The sequence below is a fragment of the Triticum urartu genome, chromosome 1 (assembly GCF_003073215.2).
Source record: "Triticum urartu cultivar G1812 chromosome 1, Tu2.1, whole genome shotgun sequence".
Taxonomy (NCBI): Eukaryota; Viridiplantae; Streptophyta; class Magnoliopsida; order Poales; family Poaceae; genus Triticum; species Triticum urartu.
In genome coordinates this window covers 317,642,864-317,662,427 of record NC_053022.1, presented here as the reverse complement: position 1 = coordinate 317,662,427, position 19,564 = coordinate 317,642,864, and the positions used below count along the sequence as shown (strand labels likewise).

The window sequence follows — 19,564 nt, the reverse complement described above, 5'->3', positions numbered from 1 at the left end:
CCATTCCTTCTTGAGTCTTTGCAACACTTGGTTTTTGGAATGAGATGGCGTGGATGGATCTCCATCGTCCTTTCCTCGGCGTCCACACGTGTGCAGATCAATGGCAACCCAGGCTCGCTAGTTCTTCACACACGCGGTCTGCATCACGGGGATTCCATATCCCCCATGCTCCTCACCATTGTGATCGATGTGCTAAATTACGTGCTGCAATGAGCCGCCATCTCTGGCTGTCTCACCATGTGTCACGCCATTTCCAGCATATTCATGTTTGTTGTTGACATGGTCATCTTCTATCATCCGGATCTGATCGAGCTTGCTGTGATACATGATTTTTTTTCTCATAACACATGATTTTTTTAAATCTACTGGTCACATGGCACTTTAGATTTTGTTTGCTTTCTACTTTCTCATGGCGAACGCCACATTTGCAGTGTCCTTAAATCATGGCAATTCTAGGGATATATTGTAATGGTCACATGTCAAATGCATGAATTTCTGTTTTGTACATCATGGCAATTAAAAAAAATGACATGTCAAATTTAGGAAAGTGTGTTCCCTATATCACGCCACATTTTATTATGATGGTCACATGGCGAACGCATGATTTTCTCACATCCGCAAAGTTTTAAAATGGTTTTCTACTGGTCCCATGGTACTGTAGTTTTTTAAATACTTTCTCATTGCAAATTTATAACATTTTTCTGTCCATAAATCATGTCAATTTTAGAGAAATATTGTAATGGTCACAGACAAATGTAGGAAATTTTGTTTTGTACCTCATGGCAATTTTAGAAAATTTATGTCCAGTCACATGGTAAATTTAGGAAATCGTGTTTCCTATATCTTGGCACATTTTACAAAATTGTTATAAGAGACACATGGAAAACATAGGGTTTTTCAAATAACTTCTGAGACATTTGCATGCTACATTATGGCAGTTTATCATTTTGATGTTGGAAATTTTCCATCTCCGATTTTTATGTTATAACAAAGAAAATGTAGAACATAGCCAATTCCTTTTTTTGCGTGGGAGAAAATTGTATTACTCAATCACAATGTTCTTACAATCCTCCTTTGCCAATTTCTTGTTGAGAGCACGTCAATTTTATTTTTAATGTTATGTCATTTATTATTTCCATCATGGCAATTTTCTTTGTTTCTATAACATCTCAATTTTTGCATCATTATCATCGAAAACTAAAAACTTGTTGCCATGTCAACTTAAATTCGGATGTCACAACAACTAAAAGTACATTATCTTTTGTATGTTTTCTAGTGTACCATGGCAAATTCCACTACGTCTTTTAAAAAAATGCAAATTTTCCTTCCTCTATAAATTTTTTATTTGTCATGTGATAAGTTAATCTTTTTCCAACAAGTTGCCATTTCATGATTACAAAATTTCCAACAATTTTCCATATTTAATATAACAAAAGAATCTTAATTACATATACTAACTTCTTTACTAAGTTTCCATGATCTATAGAACATTCTGTATGAAAGTTGCCATAGACCATGGCAAAATTTCAATTCTGCATGTTTTTTTTTGCGAAGAATCATAGGGTATTTTATTCCAGAGTAATAGAGTTACAATCTTCAGCAACTAGCTTGCTAATGCATGGGGGTGGATGACCCAACCAACAGGCTGTGCTATCCCCACATCTACCAAAATTAGCTAAACAATGTGCAACCCTATTCTGTTCTTGAAGAATTTTAACAGGAATAATCACCCTATCATTCAAAAACCTTTTGATCTCTGAACCAAGTGCCCATACGCTGATCTGTTCAATGAACCATCCCCGAGCATCTTAAGAGCCACCGCACAATCAGACTGAATTACGATAGTGGCTTGAGAATGCTCTATCATCAGCTTCAGCCCTTCCAACATGGCTTGCAGTTCTGCCTCGAGAGCTTCATTGCAGTGGAACAGTTTGCGGTAGGATGCAAAGATAACAGCCCTGGACAATTTTCAAGCATGTGTATGTATTTTGTATTTTGTACCATGGAAAATTTATTGTATATACCATGGCAACTGTTATTTTCGTACCACAACAAATTCTTATTTGTATGCAACATGCCAATTTTATATTATATTACATATATATTTTTTTATTGTGTCATGGCAATTTCTATGTGCTTTTTTTATTCGTGCATATGAAATCATGATCATGGTAAACTCACTATTTATATGTTTGTCCCACTTTTTTTTCTTGTTCCTTGATATGACATTTTTTTGGGCTTGATAAATTATGTTTTTGTTGTTGGCATTTTTATTATAAAAGACCCTGAATGGGCCTAACCGTTTTTTGGGCCAGATTTTGCGGTCGCGCTGAACAACTTTTACAAAGACATTTGCTCTTCGTGGCCATAGCATGCACGATGAAATAAAATTCATGAACAAGAATTCCTAGGCCCCACCGGTACTCATGGTTTTGTTGATCGATACATCCAGGAAACCAGCTCCTATAAGTCTTCGGCAGCCGTTGGGTTCTGCCTTCCATGGGGTTTGCAAAATTAAGAGTTGATGGGGCGGTTTCAGAAAGGGAAACGTTTCCCTGCAGTGCGCCGGCCGAGCGTTTCGGCCGGTCACGTGCGAGTCGGGCGCGCAAGAATCAGATCGTGCTGGATCCTTTTTATGCAGGGGGTGCCATGACCACGGCCCATGTGGGCTGGCTGGCCCACGCCCGCGTCTCGCTAGCCTTATCCTTTCACGCGAGTGTCTCTGCTTTCTTCGTCTCTCGATCCCATCTCTTCTTTTTGCTTCATGACGACGGAGAGCCGCGGCGACCTTGGTGATGTGCGACAGAGGCGAGGCTCCGCCATGGCCGTTGACGCCGCGTGCTAGAACAAACGCCCACCCATGCTGGAACCAGTAAGACCTCGGGTGCCGGAACCGGCATCATTTTTGGCTACAACCTATGAGTTTTTTTGTTGGAACCGACATCCCGTACAGACTCTTCTCATCCACTCATTCATCCCCTACCTTCAGCGAGTGGCCAAAGCAAGCCGCCGAAGAAATCACCTCCGCTTCCTTCCGAAGAACCCTGCAACTCCGGTGACCCTCGACTGGACGGTGGCGGAGGCATTGCAGAACCTGCTGCACGCGCTTATGCTACAACCACTAACAAAAAGCTTCAAACGAGGTGAAAAAAGCTTCAACCAGATATATGAAAAGCTGCAAGCAGTCATTGCCATGGCCGAATGCTACAACCGTTGACATAAAATGCTACAACCTTTGATGAAAAAAGTTTCAACCGAACGAGAGAGGAATATTTCACCCAGGCGCTGCTCAAAACGAAAAAAGTTTCAATCGTTTACAGAAAAGCTTCCACCGTAGAGGGGAAAAGCTTCAACCATTGAGATAAAAGCTACAACCGCATCAATTTTTTGCTACTCCCGTCTGTGCCTTTTGCTACATCCATTCATGCGGCCATGGTGCTTTTTTACGACTATGGTGTGACCGGCGACGACGAGGACGACATTTTTGTTGCAACATCCTCGTTTTTTGCTACCATTGGCGATGTGTTTTGCTACATCCGATTAACATTTTTGCTACAATGGCGGCGCCGATGGATTTTTTTGCTGCAACCGTTGTCTTCATTTGCTACGACTGACACGGGAAAATGCTACCACGGGGCATCTCTGTTTTTTGCTGAAACCAATCATCGGTGAGGCGGAGCTGCATCCATGGCACTCCGACGAGCAGCACAAAAAGGTTTCAACCAGCAAGCAGAATTGCTGGAATCAGCATCTATAGAAGCTGGAACCTGCGATTTGATTTGCTACATCAAGGGAGTGGTACTGGGCGAAGTGGAGTCGCTTGTTTTTTTTTGCTACATCGAGGATTCTAAAAAGCTACAAACGTCGGGCTGTTTTGCTACAACGGCGACATGTGGAATTTGGTTACTCAGGGAAGAAGACGACTGCGGTGCCTGCATCATGCACCCTGCGACGAGCTCGACGGCAAGGATGGACGGGGTGGGGGTGGCGCATCAGATGCTACAACCGTGGGGCGGGGAGCTTCAACCGCTGCCAACGGAGGCTCCGTGTCAGCCATGGCCAAGAGCTTGGCGGGTATCCGACCATGACGGATCTCGTCGGCGACCGACGGTGGGGGTCGGCGACGAGGGACAACCGGCGGTGAGAGGAGATGAGGAGGCGAGGCGAGGCGAGGGGGCAGCGTGTGCGGGGCGGTGCCCTCCTTCGGTCCTTCCTTTCCCTTTCTTCCGTGCGGGAGGTTGAAGATGGGGTGCGGGGAGGAGGAGAAGAGATCTGACGGCTGCGCGCATGCAAATCGAACGGATCTGGGCTGACCGGCCGAAAAATTGGGCCGGCGCGCCGGCGCAAAGCGCTGCCCTTTCAGAAAACACCAAGCTTGGAGCGATTAGTGTGGTCTACAGAAACAACGATGGTTTATACTTGAGGACCTTCGCCAGAGTTTTTGATGATGTGACTAATCCGGCAACTCTCGAGGCCTTAGCGTGCAATGAAGCTTTAGCCTTCGCGAGTGATTTGATGCAAACTCAACTTGTTATCAGTTCGGATTGCAAGAAATCGTTGCAAACATAAGAAAGACAATAGAGGGAGACATGACCATATTATATGAGAAATTCAGATCATGTCTTTGGAGTTTCACTCTTGCTCTTTCGTGCTTGAAGAAAGGGCCTCGAATACCGAAGCACATAGCCCCTGCAAAAAAATAAAAAAATTTAAGGCACATAGCCTCGCTAGACACACACTTAATCTTGCGATAGGTGGTCATCTCTGGCTCCTGCAGCCCTCTGATCTAATATGTGTTCCTCAAAATAGTGTTGATCAACAAATAAAGTGTGTGGTTAGCCTAAAAAAATTGGGTCGTGCTAACTGCCACACGTGTGGCAGGAAGGGAGACGCACCACACGTCTCTAATGTAAACAGATTGCCACGTCATCGCATGCATGTATGTAGGAATCTTTTTGGATTTTCAGTTTTTAAAATGTTTTATCTCTTAAACGAAAAATCCGATTAAAAATCCGTTTTCACCATTAAATCCCTCGCGATGAGATCTTCGAAACTAGATCCCATGTTGATATATTTTGATGAAATTTCTTTTGGATTAAAAGTTGCCATGTCTATTGCATATGAATTGCCATGATGTTTACACTGAAGTTGCCATGATATGTTTCAGCTATTTTCTTCTATATTTAAAAGTAAATTTTGACATTTATAAAACGGGGAATTAAGAAACTAGACTTGCCATGAACCATAAACTAAAATTGCCATGATACATGCACGTAAAATTGCCATGGTTCATACAAAAAATAATTTTCATGGTCAAAGTACTGGAGTTGCCATCATCAAAATACTAAAATTGCCATGATCTACAAACTAAAATTGCCACATGGCAACTTTAGTTTAAGCCCTATGGCAACTGCAGTGTAAACATCGTGGCAATTTCTGGCAAAAAAAAATTTCGTCGAAACATATCAACATGAGGTCTAGTTTTGAAGATCTCGTCGAGACGGATTTAATGGTGAAACCGGAGTTTTAGTTCGCTTTTTTATTTAGGAGATACAACATTTTTAAGCCGAAAACCAAAAAAAACTCTGCCAAAAATCATCTATTCATACGTGGCAAAATGAGTGGTGATGGAGGCGTGTGGGCGATGTGCAAACGCCCACGCATGTGGGCGTTAACATTTCCGAAAAAAATTGCTCGTTCATGAAGGAACAAAAGATTCGGCGGAAAATTCCCTGGAGTTAACATTCTTTAGATATTGCGGTCCATTATTATTCTTCTAAGAAAAACGGCAACACACAGAATAAGCTGCTATCCATCTACACCAAAACTGTCGTCTCCCAAATATTGCGGTTCATTATTATTCTTTCCAAGAAAAACAACAACGCGCAGAATAAGCCGTTACTCATTTCCGTCTTTATAAAAGAAAAACGAAAACGTACGGCTGCTACTAAGAATCGAGAAGACTCAGGTGCCAGATTTGCCTCGCCTGCATCCAGTTCCACGCGCGCTCCGCTTCAGCTAACCGGCGATGGGAGCCGGAATTACCGCCGGCGCCACCGCCCGCCTCGTCGTCGTTCCGCTCCTGCTGCTACCCCTACTCCTCGCGCGCGGCGCCGAGGCTGTCAGCCTCTGGCGGCCGCCGCCGGAGGCCGGGCTCCTGGGCTCCGCCCCAGGCAGGTTCCTGACGCAGGAGGAGCACTGGATGAGCCAAACCCTCGACCACTTCTCCCCCACCGTTAAGTACCCCCTCCGCTTCTCTGTCCCTTCAGCCAGTTGCCCCGCGCTGTGGGGATTTCTGTTCAGCCATGTGTCCTTTTATCTGTTTGGGTGAATTTCCAAGAGTCGGCTGTGGACACTAGAAGAACTAGATAAATTTGTGCAGTCGATAATGCCGAAAAAACGCTAGAATTTTGTACGAATTCTGCGTGAGCCACGTCCATTACTGGTAATGCCGTTTACTCTTGATTGAAGGCTCACATCAGTTATGCGACAATGAACCAGAGTAATGAACAATGAATGTCTCAAAATGCATCGAATAATAAAAACAGATCAGTGTTGAGGACAGATGCCTCTTGTTTGCTTGCCAGTGTCACCCCTGTAAGCTCGGTGGATCGTGTAGGTTTTTCTGTCGACTCAGATCTATGTGGAATTTGTGATCCTGTGGGCTCACTGCACTACACTGTCAACAGCGGCTTTAGTGACACATGAATTACTGTACAACAAAGCACATGGTTATTTGTAATTCCCTGTTTCACATCTGACTCATGTAGTCCCAAATACTACTATGTTGCATGGTGAGGATTGTTCAGTTATAGTTTTTTGTGTGCACTAGCCCCGAAATATTTATCTTTTTTACTGTGCAGGATCATCGGCAATTCAAGCAGCGGTACTACGAATTTCTCGATTACCACCGAGCTCCAAATGGCCCGGTCTTCTTAAATATATGTGGAGAAGCTTCATGCAGTGGGATTTCTAACAACTACTTAGCTGTGAGTTTATTATTGCATTGCTGCATGCTCTAGGCATGATTTGTACTGTTCACATTTCATGCAGTAACTCCATCTGTTATTGATAACATACTTGTGGGTTGGATTGTGTACGTAGGTGATGGCCAAGAAGTTTGGCGCTGCTTTGGTTTCTCCCGAGCATCGATACTATGGGAAGAGTTCCCCTTTTGAGGATTTGACGACAGAAAATCTAAGGTTCTTGTCATCAAAGCAGGCTTTATCAGACCTGGCTGTTTTCCGCCAGTATTATCAGGTGTGCATTTGCTATATTTGTTTTGGCGTCCTTATACAACACCTGTGCATGTACTATATATTGACCTAGCGCCCCGTGGAATACACATGTTCCTATTCCTTGTAATAGTTTGCATCGCCCATGTCCAAACAAATGTTTTTCGTAACTGAGTTATTCTTTCTGTCATTTGAAGGAAACATTAAATGCCAAGTATAATCGCTCAGGAGCAGACAATTCTTGGTTTGTGTTTGGAGGGTCGTACTCTGGAGCTCTCAGTGCTTGGTTCAGATTGAAATTTCCTCACTTAACATGTGGAAGTCTTGCAAGTTCAGGGGTTGTTCTTGCTGTTTACAACTTTACTGACTTCGACAAACAGGTTGGTTCTGGCACAGGTCCTGTTATGTTATTAAAGTTACGGCACTTTGGCCTGTACCTGAAGTTTTACATTTCTGTATAATTTATGCCTCTGGAGATTGGGGAGTCAGCTGGTCCAGAATGCAAAGGAGCACTTCAAGAAGTAACAAGACTTGTTGATGGACAACTTCAGTCTGGCCACAACTCGGTTAAAGAACTGTTTGGAGCAAAAATGGTAGTCCTTTTGTGCGACATGAAGTGTATTTACTTTTCTTTGACAACTTATCAATCCCATGTGATATACAAAGATTTCAGCTCATTTAGGAGTTTGCCGTCACCAAGTGGCCTTTGCCATTGTTTTGTTATGCAAAAACTTGAAAGGACAAAAATTGACAATGGTTCTAACAATCATGATTCTTTTTTTTTTGGAAATGGAGGTATACCCCCGGCCTCTGCATCATGATGATGCATGCGGCCCTTTTATTAAAAATGCAGGAAGTATCATCATAAAGGTCTTACAGCTCGCAAACGGAGCAAAGTCATAGCACAAAGATCGGAAAAAAAAGAAAGGGCCTAAAAACAACCGATACGGTGATAATAAGGACAAGCTCTCTAGCCCTCTATAAAAATCATTGATGTTTCCCTTACTATGCAACTTCTTTGGTGATAATGTCATAATCTAAAGAGTCTGGTCTTTTCCACAAAGGTGCTACAAGTATTACCAATCCAGTAAACATTTGTAGGACTCTTATTGAGCATGCAAGCCTTTGACTGTTTTTTTATATCTCTTGACCTATCTGACCTATTGCTACTCATATTTCTTCTATATTTTCTTTGAACAAAATTTTGAATTGAATTGTCATGTCTATGGAGCTTGTAAACATAATAGTTTAAACTATTTGTGCGCTACCAATGGTTGCTGACAGGTTCTATAGCGTTCCCTTTTGGATGGCATGAAATTTCGTGACATTACCTAGTAGTGTATGTACGATTCTATACTTATCCATCAATTTGTTTGGACACTTGCAGTTAGAAAATGATGGTGACTTCCTTTACCTACTAGCAGACGCTGCAGCTATTGCGGTATGCTTAATGCCGATTTTTGCAACTGTATTGTTTTATCAGAAATGATTGTTGTGTTGAAAACCTATACCATTTGCAGTTCCAATATGGCAACCCTGATGTTTTGTGCTCCCCACTAGTTGAAGCAAAGAAGAATGGTACGGATTTGGTGGTAAGTTGCATGGTCTTTTGAAAAGAACAATGCATATTCCTGTTAGTAATTGAGGAATATACCCTGCGGATAACTGCTATCAAGAATATAGGGACCAATTCGCCAAGATCTTTATTTTTCCAAAAGCGCATAACATGAATACTTCACTGTAGACCTTGACTCTTATTTAACTCGTGCTACCATAACTTTCCAGCAAATCTGGTATTTGCTAACACTTTCTTCTGTGCAGGAAGCATTTGCTCATTACGTGAACGACTATTATGTTGGGACATTTAGGGCACCAGTTGCATCATATGATCAGAACTATTTGAAGAACACAACCCCTGCTGAATCTTGTAAATCCTTACTCTGACATTCAGTATTATGAGATATCATTCTTGGAGAGCTCTTAATGGATGTTGTGCATATATATTAGACAGTGTTAATACTGTCCAGATATTATATAACTGACCATGCATTTAACTGTTGAAATTTGATTTTATGTAGCATATCGATTGTGGTGGTATCAAGTTTGCAGTGAGGTTGCATATTTCCAAGTGGCGCCAAAAAATGATAGCGTCCGTTCTGCAAAGATTGATACAAGGTTACTAAATATACCTTTCCTTACATTTCATGTTTCTTACCAAGCACCATTTCCTTTGCCTTCCATGATCTTCTCTTTTTCTGTAATGTGATTACATTTCTAGACTCTGGATTCACTTGTGTGTCCTTGTGATTCTTTTGTCCGTAGGTATCATTTAGACTTGTGCAAAAATGTTTTTGGGGAAGGAGTTTATCCTGATGTGTCCATGACAAACTTATACTATGGAGGCACAAGAATTGCAGGTGGGCCCTTTGAGTAATTTAGCTTCAGTCCTGCTGCCTGTTACGATTTTAACTTCCTTTCTATCTCTCTATTTAACTGTGAAATATGCCTCCGCCATTTTGCTTCCCTTTACCTTGAATCTTGGTGAATACACATTACAAATTTGCTGCTACCTTTTTTGTTTTCACCATCAATGCACCATCATTAACAAAATCCTATTGTCTGGTGTGCTTAAGATGGGTTATGCAGGTAAGTATGTCAGGTAAGGATTAGTTAACATAGGTACATACTCCCTCCGTCCGAAAAAGCTTGTCCCAAGTTTGTCGCTCGAATGGATGTATCTAGCACTAACTTGGTGCTCGATACATCCATTCGATGGACAAGCTTTTTCGGACGGAGGGAGTAGAATACAAAAAGTTCAGCGGCCTCGTATCTGCAGTGTTGACAGCCCTTTTTTGCTGCCATATGAAGCTTTACATGTGATAGAAATAGCATGGTGTATGAACGTATATTGTGGATATCCAATTATGCGTAATGATTTGAGCTAATTATTATTTCAGATTTGAAGTAAAGATTCCAGTGGTAGAGTTAAACGTTATACTGCTAGTCAGAGATCCCTGTATTTCCTAATATATATATTGCCTCCCTGCAGGTTCTAAAATTGTTTTTGCAAATGGCTCTCAAGACCCATGGCGCCATGCTTCCAAGGAGAAATCATCGGAAGAACGTAAGGATCTGTAGTACTTCGTACCATTTTGTGAGCGTTTCCATCGTTCTAACTTTTAAGAGCACAAACTATACTTTCACTATGAACAAGGTTGAAGAGATTTTTGTTAATGACATTAGCATGCTTACTATAGAAGTTTTTCAATATCTGCAGTGCCATCATACTTAATTGAGTGCAGCAACTGTGGGCATTGCACTGATATCTCCGGATGCCCTCAAGCACCCTCAAATATTGGAGGTAGATCCGATCTTTCAACATTTTTTTATTTGCAATTGAATTACATCAACTATGTAGGTTCTTTTTGTTTGCAACTGAATACAAGTGTGAACTGTCTGCATTTTTTGTTCGCCAGGTGATTCATCCAAATGCTCATCTCCAGAAGCAGTGAACAAAGTAAGGAAGCAGATCGTCGATCACATCGACCTGTGGTTGTCAGAGTGCCAAGACCAAGGTCAGAATTTGGGCTGTACAGCAATAATATCATTGGACCAGTTCTTTTGAACAATTCGTAGCATTGTCTAGCTAACGTGTCTACATGTTCACCCCGCGCTTTTGCACACCTGCAATTCAGTTGGCATTCAGTTTCTTTTGTCTGTGGCATCATTGGTCTGCCCTCGCATTTCAGGACACGGCGCGGTGACGAAGCGGGGGAGCAGATGGAGCATAGCCACCTACTGATCACCTCTGCAGGCGAACGCGCACGATATTGCTGTTATTTACACGAAACACGAATAATACAGGCAGACGAAACAACTAGGCGATTGGCGGCCATGAAATCTTACTACTGGGGGGTGCAGATATGAGACTACTTGTGTACCTTATATGGTCAGGGATGTATACGTGCAGAGAATACCATGATATGTGCTACATGTAACCGAATTGTGCACTAAACTTGCTGGATGCTGCTGATGTCAAAAAAAAAAACTTGCTGGATGCTGCTGAGACTCTGAAAATACCTGAATACGTACAGTATATGACCACGGGAGCACCTTCTGAGAATATACGACCATGAGAGCACCTGGTATGAGTGCATCGTTCCTCTTCGCCTCCAAAGGAGCTTTTTTTTTTTTTTGCAAAGGCCTCCAAAGGAGTTTGGGCACACCTCCCATTTTTCTTCTTCTTTTTGAGATTGCGGGCACACCTCCCTAGGCATGCCTATGCCAGGAGTGAAGTCTATTTTAAACCTTGAATTCATACAACTCGTCTAAATTAAACCTTAACCTTTCAATCCCTGAAGTTGGTACCCTCTACTCACTGATCTTGGTCTATTTCAACCTTGAACCTGTTTGGCGCACTAGATCCCGACCGGGTTTAATTTGTACTCTCATTTACAACACTGGCCCACATGTCATTTCCGTTCTTCAGTCTCCACCTTATCCACAATTCCTCTCCTCTCTCTCCTAAAATGGTGGAACGGGCGGCCGCAGAACGGCGCAGGAGTTGGTTAGCGGCGAACTTGTTGAGGCAGACGAAGCAGTTGAACTGCCGCCCCTGTGCACTGGAGCCGGACAACTCGCTGTACGCGAACGCCTGCAGCAGCCCGTCGATGGTCGCGCCCAGGCCTTCTGCCGTCCCGTAGAACAACCGTTGCAGTTTTCGTGTTCCTAAACGGCATCCGCCCTGCCATTGGCGTGTGCTGCTCCTCCCCTCCAAGCCAGCCCGCGTGCTGCTAACGGCGGAGAGACGGCGGGGCACGGCGAGCGAGTCGTGTTGGGTTTGGCCGAGTGCCGCACTCGCTGGCTCCTCATCCTCCTCGCGGAGGAGAAGATGGCGATGAAGAGCTAGAGCTTCACCTCGCCAAGCAGCAAGCACCACGACTGGCCGGCGCAGATGGATGAATGATAGCAACACTAACGTCCTGTGTGCTTACATGGTGCCACACGAGCTGCATGGCCACGGCGACGGTGTGACGACGACGACGACGAAGCTTCTCCTGGCCGGCGGCAACGTAGTACAAAGCTAGCACTAACTCCGGCTGCCTTGATCCTTGATTCCTAGTAGCACGATCTCCTTTTGTCAATCCACTGGGACGTGCACTAGGTTGCTACTTGACCTAGTTAGTCAACGGACCCAAGACACGCATCAACGCCGGGTTATGCCATCTTTAACTCCAACAGAAAGGAGGGGCTGACGGTGGAACACCCCCGAATTCTCTTGTCCATGGCCTGGCGCATGGCGAGGCAAGGCGGTGCGGCCATGTCGAGGGAGGCTGGCAGGAGGCGCTCCCTTGCCGTTGCACACTCACGAGGACATGCACCACTCCCTGCTCCCCGTTGCCGTGGACACCGGCTGGCTGTGCCTGAGCATTGTGATTCCTACAGAGAGAGATGAAGAGAATGAGCAGAAGATGAATATGACAAGTGGACCCATGTACTCAATGAGAGAAGAGAATAATCCTGGCCGGGATCAATATTTTCCCAGCACACCAAACTGGCATAACTGGATTCAGGGTTAAAATAGACCGGGATCTATAAGTACAGGGTACAGATTTCAGGGATTGAAAGATTAGAATTTGATCCCAACTAGCCATATGAATTCAAGATTTAAAATAGACTTCACTCCCTATGCCAGTGGGCAGTCGCCAGAGCATGGCGCGCTTTGCAACAAGTTGAATCATCCAAAAAGGTTGGCGATCTGTACTCGGGCATGTCTTGCGATTGCTTTCTCACTAGTACTAACTGATAAACAACTTGGCATTCTTCCCGTGCACGGTGCACCGGCTGCGACGTACTCCCTCGGTTTCGAATTATAAGATATTCTAAAAAACATATGCACTCCGGTTCATATTGAACTACTATCCATAAGTCGGGACCGAGCACCGAGGTGATATGTTGGGAAAATTATCTCTGTATGGACGGCGACAGCCTCTAGTTCACGTCGCATCGGGCAAAAAAAGCGACGCCCCAGCCTCCACGTTTAAATGGACAATAGAAAAGCATTTAAATTTAAATGCTTTAGCTGATTCTTTTTTTTTGCTTCGTATTTGTGCGTGCCACTGAGACTAGTCAATCGGCTACCGGCGCGGCCGCGCTCCAAAACAAACACTCGACAGTGGGAAGGGAAGGAGAGTCTAGCAGCCGGAAAAAAATGGTGTCCCGCGCTGGGTTCGCCTCCCTCCTCGGCGCCTCCTTCCTCCTGCTCCTCCTGCGCGGCGCCGAGCCGCTCGGGTTCAGCCACCGCCCGATGACCGCCGGCGACGAGCTCTCGGCCGCCCCGAGCAGATACCTGACGCGGGAGGAGCGCTGGTTGAGCCAGCGCCTCGACCACTTCTCCCCCACCGTAAGTTCTCTTTTACACCCCTGGAATTATGCGCGACACGTAAATAGCTCCCTGCCTAAGAATTCCGTCCGTGTGATCCATGGGCGCCATGTACGATCTTGCCCGCAGGACCACCGCCAATTCAATCAGCGCTACTTCGAGTTCCTGGACTACCACGACGACCCCACCGGCCCGGTGTTCCTGCGCATCTGCGGCGAGTCCTCCTGCGACGGCCTCCCCAACGACTACCTCGCCGTCATCGCCAAGAAGTTCGGCGCCGCGGTGGTGACGCCGGAGCACCGGTACTACGGCAAGAGCTCCCCGTTCGACAGCCTCACCACCGACAACCTCAGGTTCCTGTCGTCCAAGCAGGCGCTCTTCGACCTCGCCGTCTTCCGCCAGTATTACCAGGTCGGCCAGGTCACGCACGCGCTGACAGAGTTACAGAATACGCATTCTCTGTTCTGAACAGCATCTTGTTTTTTTGACTCTGGGATTCGTAGGAAAAACTGAATTCTCAGTACAACCGGAGCGCGGGGTTCGACAATCCGTGGTTTGTCTTCGGGGTCTCCTACTCCGGGGCTCTCAGCGCCTGGTTCAGGCTCAAGTTCCCTCACCTGACATGCGGAAGCCTCGCGAGCTCCGGGGTGGTTCTTGCTGTGTACAACTTCACTGATTTCGACAAGCAGGTTTGCACACACTGCCATGGAGACACGTCATGATTCTGTGGGATGGATTAGATTAAACCCCTGCTGCTGTACTAGTGTATTGCTGTCTGTTCTAATAATCTATATTGGGCTCAATTCAAGTTTCTGCGTGCTTGCCTTTACGCAGGTCGGAGAGTCGGCTGGCCCTCAGTGCAAAGCCGCCCTTCAGGAAATAACTAGACTTGTCGACGAACAGCTTCGGTTGGATAGCCACTCTGTGAAGGCCTTGTTCGGAGCAGATTCGGTAATCCCTTGTCACCTTGTGGTATTGTCAGTGTGATTTAGTAGGTGCAGTTTTACTTTGGAACATGACAGTTGACTGCAAACTTCATGTGGCCAAATCAACTAGTGTTCAGTAACTTCACAATCTTCACCTCGCTGCCGATTTGTTTCCTGTACATGCAGTTGAAAAATGACGGCGACTTCCTCTTTCTTCTGGCAGATGCAGCAGCCACAACAGTATGAACAGTCAATTTGTAGTGCTGCTCTACTATCGCACTGACATATTTTTTGGGTTTACTGAGAACCTATGATATTTTGCAGTTCCAGTATGGGAATCCTGATGCCTTGTGCTCTCCTCTATCTAATGCGAAGAAAAAGGGGGAAAGTTTGGTGGTGAGTAACTAAATACCTTCGTTTTGTAATCAACTAATCATACATGAGCACCTCTGGTTTGCTTGGTTTCTTAGGCTTCGTGAAAAGCTTTCTAGAAATGAGAGTAAATACTATCTAAGAGCCACTGACCAGCGAGAGGCACATGGCAACTATTAAAGCTGATGTACTCTCATCTGGGTGATGGTGATTCAAACATTTTAAATTTCACACGTAATCGGCATGTGACTATTTCTTATTCTCCATTTAGCGAATTTGTGACTATTCTAGTTTCCTTGCTGATCCATTTTCACTATTCTAGCAACTTTTTGTGGATATGCACATGGATTTATAAAATTCGATGTACTGACTTTGCAGGAAACATATGCTCACTTTGTGAAAGATTACTTCATTAAAAAATTGGGGACTACAGTATCTTCTTATGATCAAGAGTATTTGAAGGAAACAACTCCCGATGATTCTAGTATGTTTAAATGATGGCTCTACTTGTTTTCTTTTGGTGTGGATTAGAAACTGTACTGACATTGAAGACCATCAAGTGAAACACCATGGCATTTCTTGTTTGTTACTGACAGACATGGCTGAAATATTTACTGTTAATTTACCTTTTCCATTATTTTTTTAGGTTCTAGACTTTGGTGGTTCCAAGTTTGCAGTGAAGTTGCCTATTTTCAAGTCGCACCCAAAAATGATAGTGTTCGTTCTGCGCAGCTTAATACAAGGTACTGCGCCATGCTTTTTTCCTCTGTATGTACTGGGGAGGGGAAGATTCTCTACCTGAATTGTCTTTGAAAGGGTCCCAAAAGCCAAAATTGCTTCCTGCTGAGATGGTGAGAAAGAGAAAGGCTAACCTAAGGGCATCTCTCATTGATCCCCAAAACTCAGTGCCCAAAAACTAGCCCCCAAAATTCACTAAAAAACGACCCCCCCCCCCCCCCCCCCCCCCCTCCAAAAAAAAGTCTGGAAAAGCCAGGCAGACCTACACAAGGGATTGAAGTAGTGTCAGCATATTTTTTCAGACTGTAGTTTTTCTTTAATACTCTCTTAATGCACTGCATGGCATATATCCTGGATATGTTTTACAACTATCTGTTGCTTATGTTTCTGAAATCAGGTATATTATAAACTAGTTAGTATTTCTTATGATTGCTTTGCTTTTGTGTTCCTCTAGGTACAATTTGGACCTGTGTAAAAATGTTTATGGAGAAGGAGTTTATCCTGATGTGTTCATGACAAACTTATATTATGGAGGCACAAGTATTGCTGGTTCGTCTTTCACTTTATTTTCCCCATGTTTACTTTACAATGTCCCCTACTCCCTCCGTCCGGAAAAACTTGTCATCAAAATGGACAAAAAGAGGTGTATCTAGAACTGAAATACATCTAGATACATCCCCTTTTATTCATTTTGATGACAAGTATTTTCGGACGGAGGGAGTATTTAGTAAATCAAGTTACTTGCGATAGTTAAGGTATATGTGCTTGTAAAATGACATCGGCAGTCCAGTTGGCACCCTTACCATGCTCTTATTCATGTAGCTGGTGACACAGCCGCATTACTACATCAATTGACCCTTTTGTGTATCTTAATTGTTGCATTTGTGTGCCTACCAAGTAACCATGAGCATACTATGGCTTCTCTGATTTTAATTTTATGGATTGCAACTTCTTTTTTCGAGAAAGTGGCGGTACCAAGCACTTAGGAGTGTAGCGCTGTAATGGATTGCAACTTTTGTGATTTATAAATTATTGATGGTGATGGTCCAATTTGCTTTCTTCCTAATTTTGCATTACACATGTGCAGCTTCTAAAATTGTGTTTACAAATGGCTCTCAAGATCCATGGCGTCATGCCTCCAAACAGAATTCATCGGAAGACAGTGAGCCTTTAAATTTCTAAGTACATTCTGGCTATTTCATGTCTCAATAGCCTTGCTCTTTAGGGCATTTACTATACACCTCTGGAATGATTTCTCGCGCTTTGGTGTGTGTACTAACAGTGGGAATACAACATGTGCAGTGCCATCATACATAATCAAATGTAGCAACTGCGGACATGGCACTGATTTGAGAGGATGTCCCCAGCTTCCTTTCAGGATTGAAGGTGGATTGCAAAACTTGGTTTCCTGCAAAGCTTATTATGAGAATATAGAGTACTCCCGTGATCTAAATGATCTTATATTTCTTTACAGAGGGAGTACAACATAACTCTTCTCAAAATTAGTTGTAGTGCCTTCATTTTCTTGAGAACCAAAAATAGTACTCCCTCCGATCCACAATTAATATGGACCGGAGGGAGTAATTGATGATTATTTTTCCTACAATGTACTCCCTCTGTTTCGAATTACTTGTCGCATGTATGGATGTATCTAGATGTATTTTAGTTCTAGATACATCCATTTCTGCGACGAGTAATTTGGAACGGAGGGAGTAGTAGCTTATCTGAAGCCTTTGACTCATCATCAAATTCAGGGAAAGTTCTGATATATTGCACATTATCTTCGTTAGGTGACTCTTCAAACTGCACGTCCCCAGAAGCTGTGAACACAGTAAGGAAGCAGATCGTCAAGCACATCGACCTGTGGCTATCACAATGCCATGAACCAACAAGGTCAGGCTCTGGGACGCCTAGCCATTCGATGGCAAAACTGTGCAGTGATCATGAGCTGCCCTTCACACCTCTATGGTTGAGGGAGGTCGCTCGCCTTCCAAGTGGCAGCAGCCACCGTTAGCTTTCTGTATCAAAACTGCAGCTCTGCTGCCACGTCCTGTGGGCGGCTACATTTCTGAATTTCCAATGCAGTCCAGTTCTTACGCCATCAGGCTTTGATCCTTGTACTCTCTGCATGCAGGGCGTGGTGAGGTGACGATGACTCGCACCTGTTTAGGAGTAAAAGAAGCAGTGTGTAGAGGAAGGACCGATTGCAAGTTTGCGACATCGTTATGCTGCAGACCGAGTGAACCATATGCGGATTGAGCAGCCAGTCCCCGGCCTGGATGCGATTGCGCGCAGGTTTGTTTGGATTATCACAAACGATAGAAAGTTATGTTTGTACTGCTGCCGACTAGAGCCATCATGGCAACTTTGTCGAGTTCAAATAATCATATACATCGTTCATGAGGCTTTTAAGAATAAAGGTAGGGGGTTCTTCAAACCAAGGCTATTTCCTTTGTTGTTAGTACATGTTACTCCTATTTCTTAACGGCTATTAGTAAAAAGAAAAATAGATTTCTGCAGAAATCCAATTCGGCTCTTGGGAGCATATGCTCCTGCCCGTAAAATATGCTTTTCACAGATGTCAAAAAAATTATATGTGTTCATTGTCACACCCAAATGCAACCTGCAATTTTTTAGTGCAAAAAGTTTTTTTGACGTGCTTGAAAAGAAAAAAAAATGAACGCTAAATGTTACACTATTTTTTTATTTATTTTTCACTGACAAAGCACTATTATCCTGTTTTGCATGAAAATTGGCAAGCAGGTTTGTTAGACTAACATGAATATCTACACACAAAAAGCAGAATTTTTAAATTTATTTACTATTTATTTTGAATTTATTGTTCATCCAAAAGCATATGCTCCCTGGAGTTAAAACGGCCCTCATATATAAACGGCTATTAGTAGTAGTACTCAGCGCTCACTGGCACGGCTTGTGGGGAGGTCCTATCTGCCGCTCTTTGCGGCAGAATGCCGACGGGACGCACAGAGTGTCTCCTGACTGGGCCGGCCCATATCGCTAGCGACCAGAACTGAACGAAAAAAATGCAGCGCTGAGATTTCAACAAGTGACTACATACGTAGCAAAATGAGTGAATCTACACTCTAAAATATGTCTACATACATTCATATATTGTAGTCTATTTGAAATGCCTAAAAAATACGTAGCAAAATGAGTGAATCTACACTCTAAAATATGTCTACATACATCTGTATATTGTAGTCTATTTGAAATGCCTAAAAACTTATATTTAGGAACAGAGGGAGCTACCTGTTTTCTAATGCAGCACAACATATTAAGAACAAAACCGAGCGCATATCCGAACGTTTCTAATATTTGTACGCGAAACATTTTTTTTGCGAGGGTAAAAGGAGTTTTATTGCAAATTCATAGAGTTACAGTTGAGAGGCCATACATCCTCAATACAAGGAGGAATTGAGCCTAGCCACACAGCGGTAGCTCAATCCGTACGGCTATAGTTTGCCAAACGACCGGCCACTCTATTTTGAACACGACTAAGTTTCTGAGGAATAAACTCCCTAATACCAGATAAGTACTTGATCTCCATCATTAAGTGGCCATAAGCTGAACGTTGGAGAGCCTCCGTAGCCAGGCAAGTCAACGCTTCAGATGTAACGCCCTCGATGCGGCTATAGCTCTCACGTGTCGAGGCACGATTTAGAGGCATAACCGCATTGAAAGCAATGTCGCAAGTTAGGCAATCTTCACAACATCCCATGTAATATAGATAATAAAAGGGAAGATACATAGTTGGCTTACACTCACCACGTCAATCAAAGTACATAATTAACATTACATCATCCAAACACTCATGGCCCGACTACGTCGCCAAAATAAAAGAACAACCCAACATGCGACACGGTCCCGATCACCCCCAACTGGGCACCACT

At 43.7% G+C, this 19,564-nt stretch overlaps 2 protein-coding genes across 5 annotated transcripts; both read left to right on the top strand.

Moving 5' to 3' along the window:
* The first annotated feature begins 5,928 nt into the window (after positions 1 to 5,928).
* On the top strand, positions 5,929 to 11,292 carry LOC125509674 (probable serine protease EDA2). Of its 2 annotated transcripts, none has more exons than XM_048674705.1 (14): positions 5,929 to 6,235; positions 6,864 to 6,989; positions 7,105 to 7,260; positions 7,433 to 7,615; positions 7,712 to 7,828; positions 8,623 to 8,676; positions 8,756 to 8,827; positions 9,057 to 9,162; positions 9,314 to 9,410; positions 9,558 to 9,652; positions 10,285 to 10,359; positions 10,513 to 10,596; positions 10,712 to 10,810; positions 11,005 to 11,292. In XM_048674705.1, the coding sequence occupies exons 1-14, from the start codon at positions 6,029 to 6,031 to the stop codon at positions 11,160 to 11,162; spliced, it is 1,629 nt and encodes a 542-aa protein (XP_048530662.1). In that variant the 5' UTR covers positions 5,929 to 6,028; the 3' UTR covers positions 11,163 to 11,292. The 2 variants fall into 2 exon arrangements, with proteins under 2 accessions (XP_048530662.1, XP_048530658.1); XM_048674701.1 differs by having other exon boundaries at positions 5,930 to 6,235; positions 10,985 to 11,292.
* A 2,076-nt stretch (positions 11,293 to 13,368) lies between these two features.
* LOC125509659 (probable serine protease EDA2) lies at positions 13,369 to 18,094 on the top strand. Of its 3 annotated transcripts, none has more exons than XR_007284182.1 (13): positions 13,370 to 13,638; positions 13,747 to 14,028; positions 14,121 to 14,306; positions 14,452 to 14,568; positions 14,730 to 14,783; positions 14,868 to 14,939; positions 15,294 to 15,399; positions 15,562 to 15,658; positions 16,108 to 16,202; positions 16,741 to 16,835; positions 16,956 to 17,039; positions 17,444 to 17,546; positions 17,788 to 18,094. XR_007284182.1 is itself a non-coding variant. In XM_048674686.1 (13 exons), the coding sequence occupies exons 1-13, from the start codon at positions 13,447 to 13,449 to the stop codon at positions 17,795 to 17,797; spliced, it is 1,473 nt and encodes a 490-aa protein (XP_048530643.1). In that variant the 5' UTR covers positions 13,370 to 13,446; the 3' UTR covers positions 17,798 to 18,094. The 3 variants fall into 3 exon arrangements, 2 of the variants coding, with proteins under 2 accessions (XP_048530634.1, XP_048530643.1); XM_048674686.1 differs by having other exon boundaries at positions 16,741 to 16,815; XM_048674677.1 differs by having other exon boundaries at positions 13,369 to 13,638; positions 16,741 to 16,815; positions 17,444 to 17,826.
* Positions 18,095 to 19,564: the final 1,470 nt, after the last annotated feature.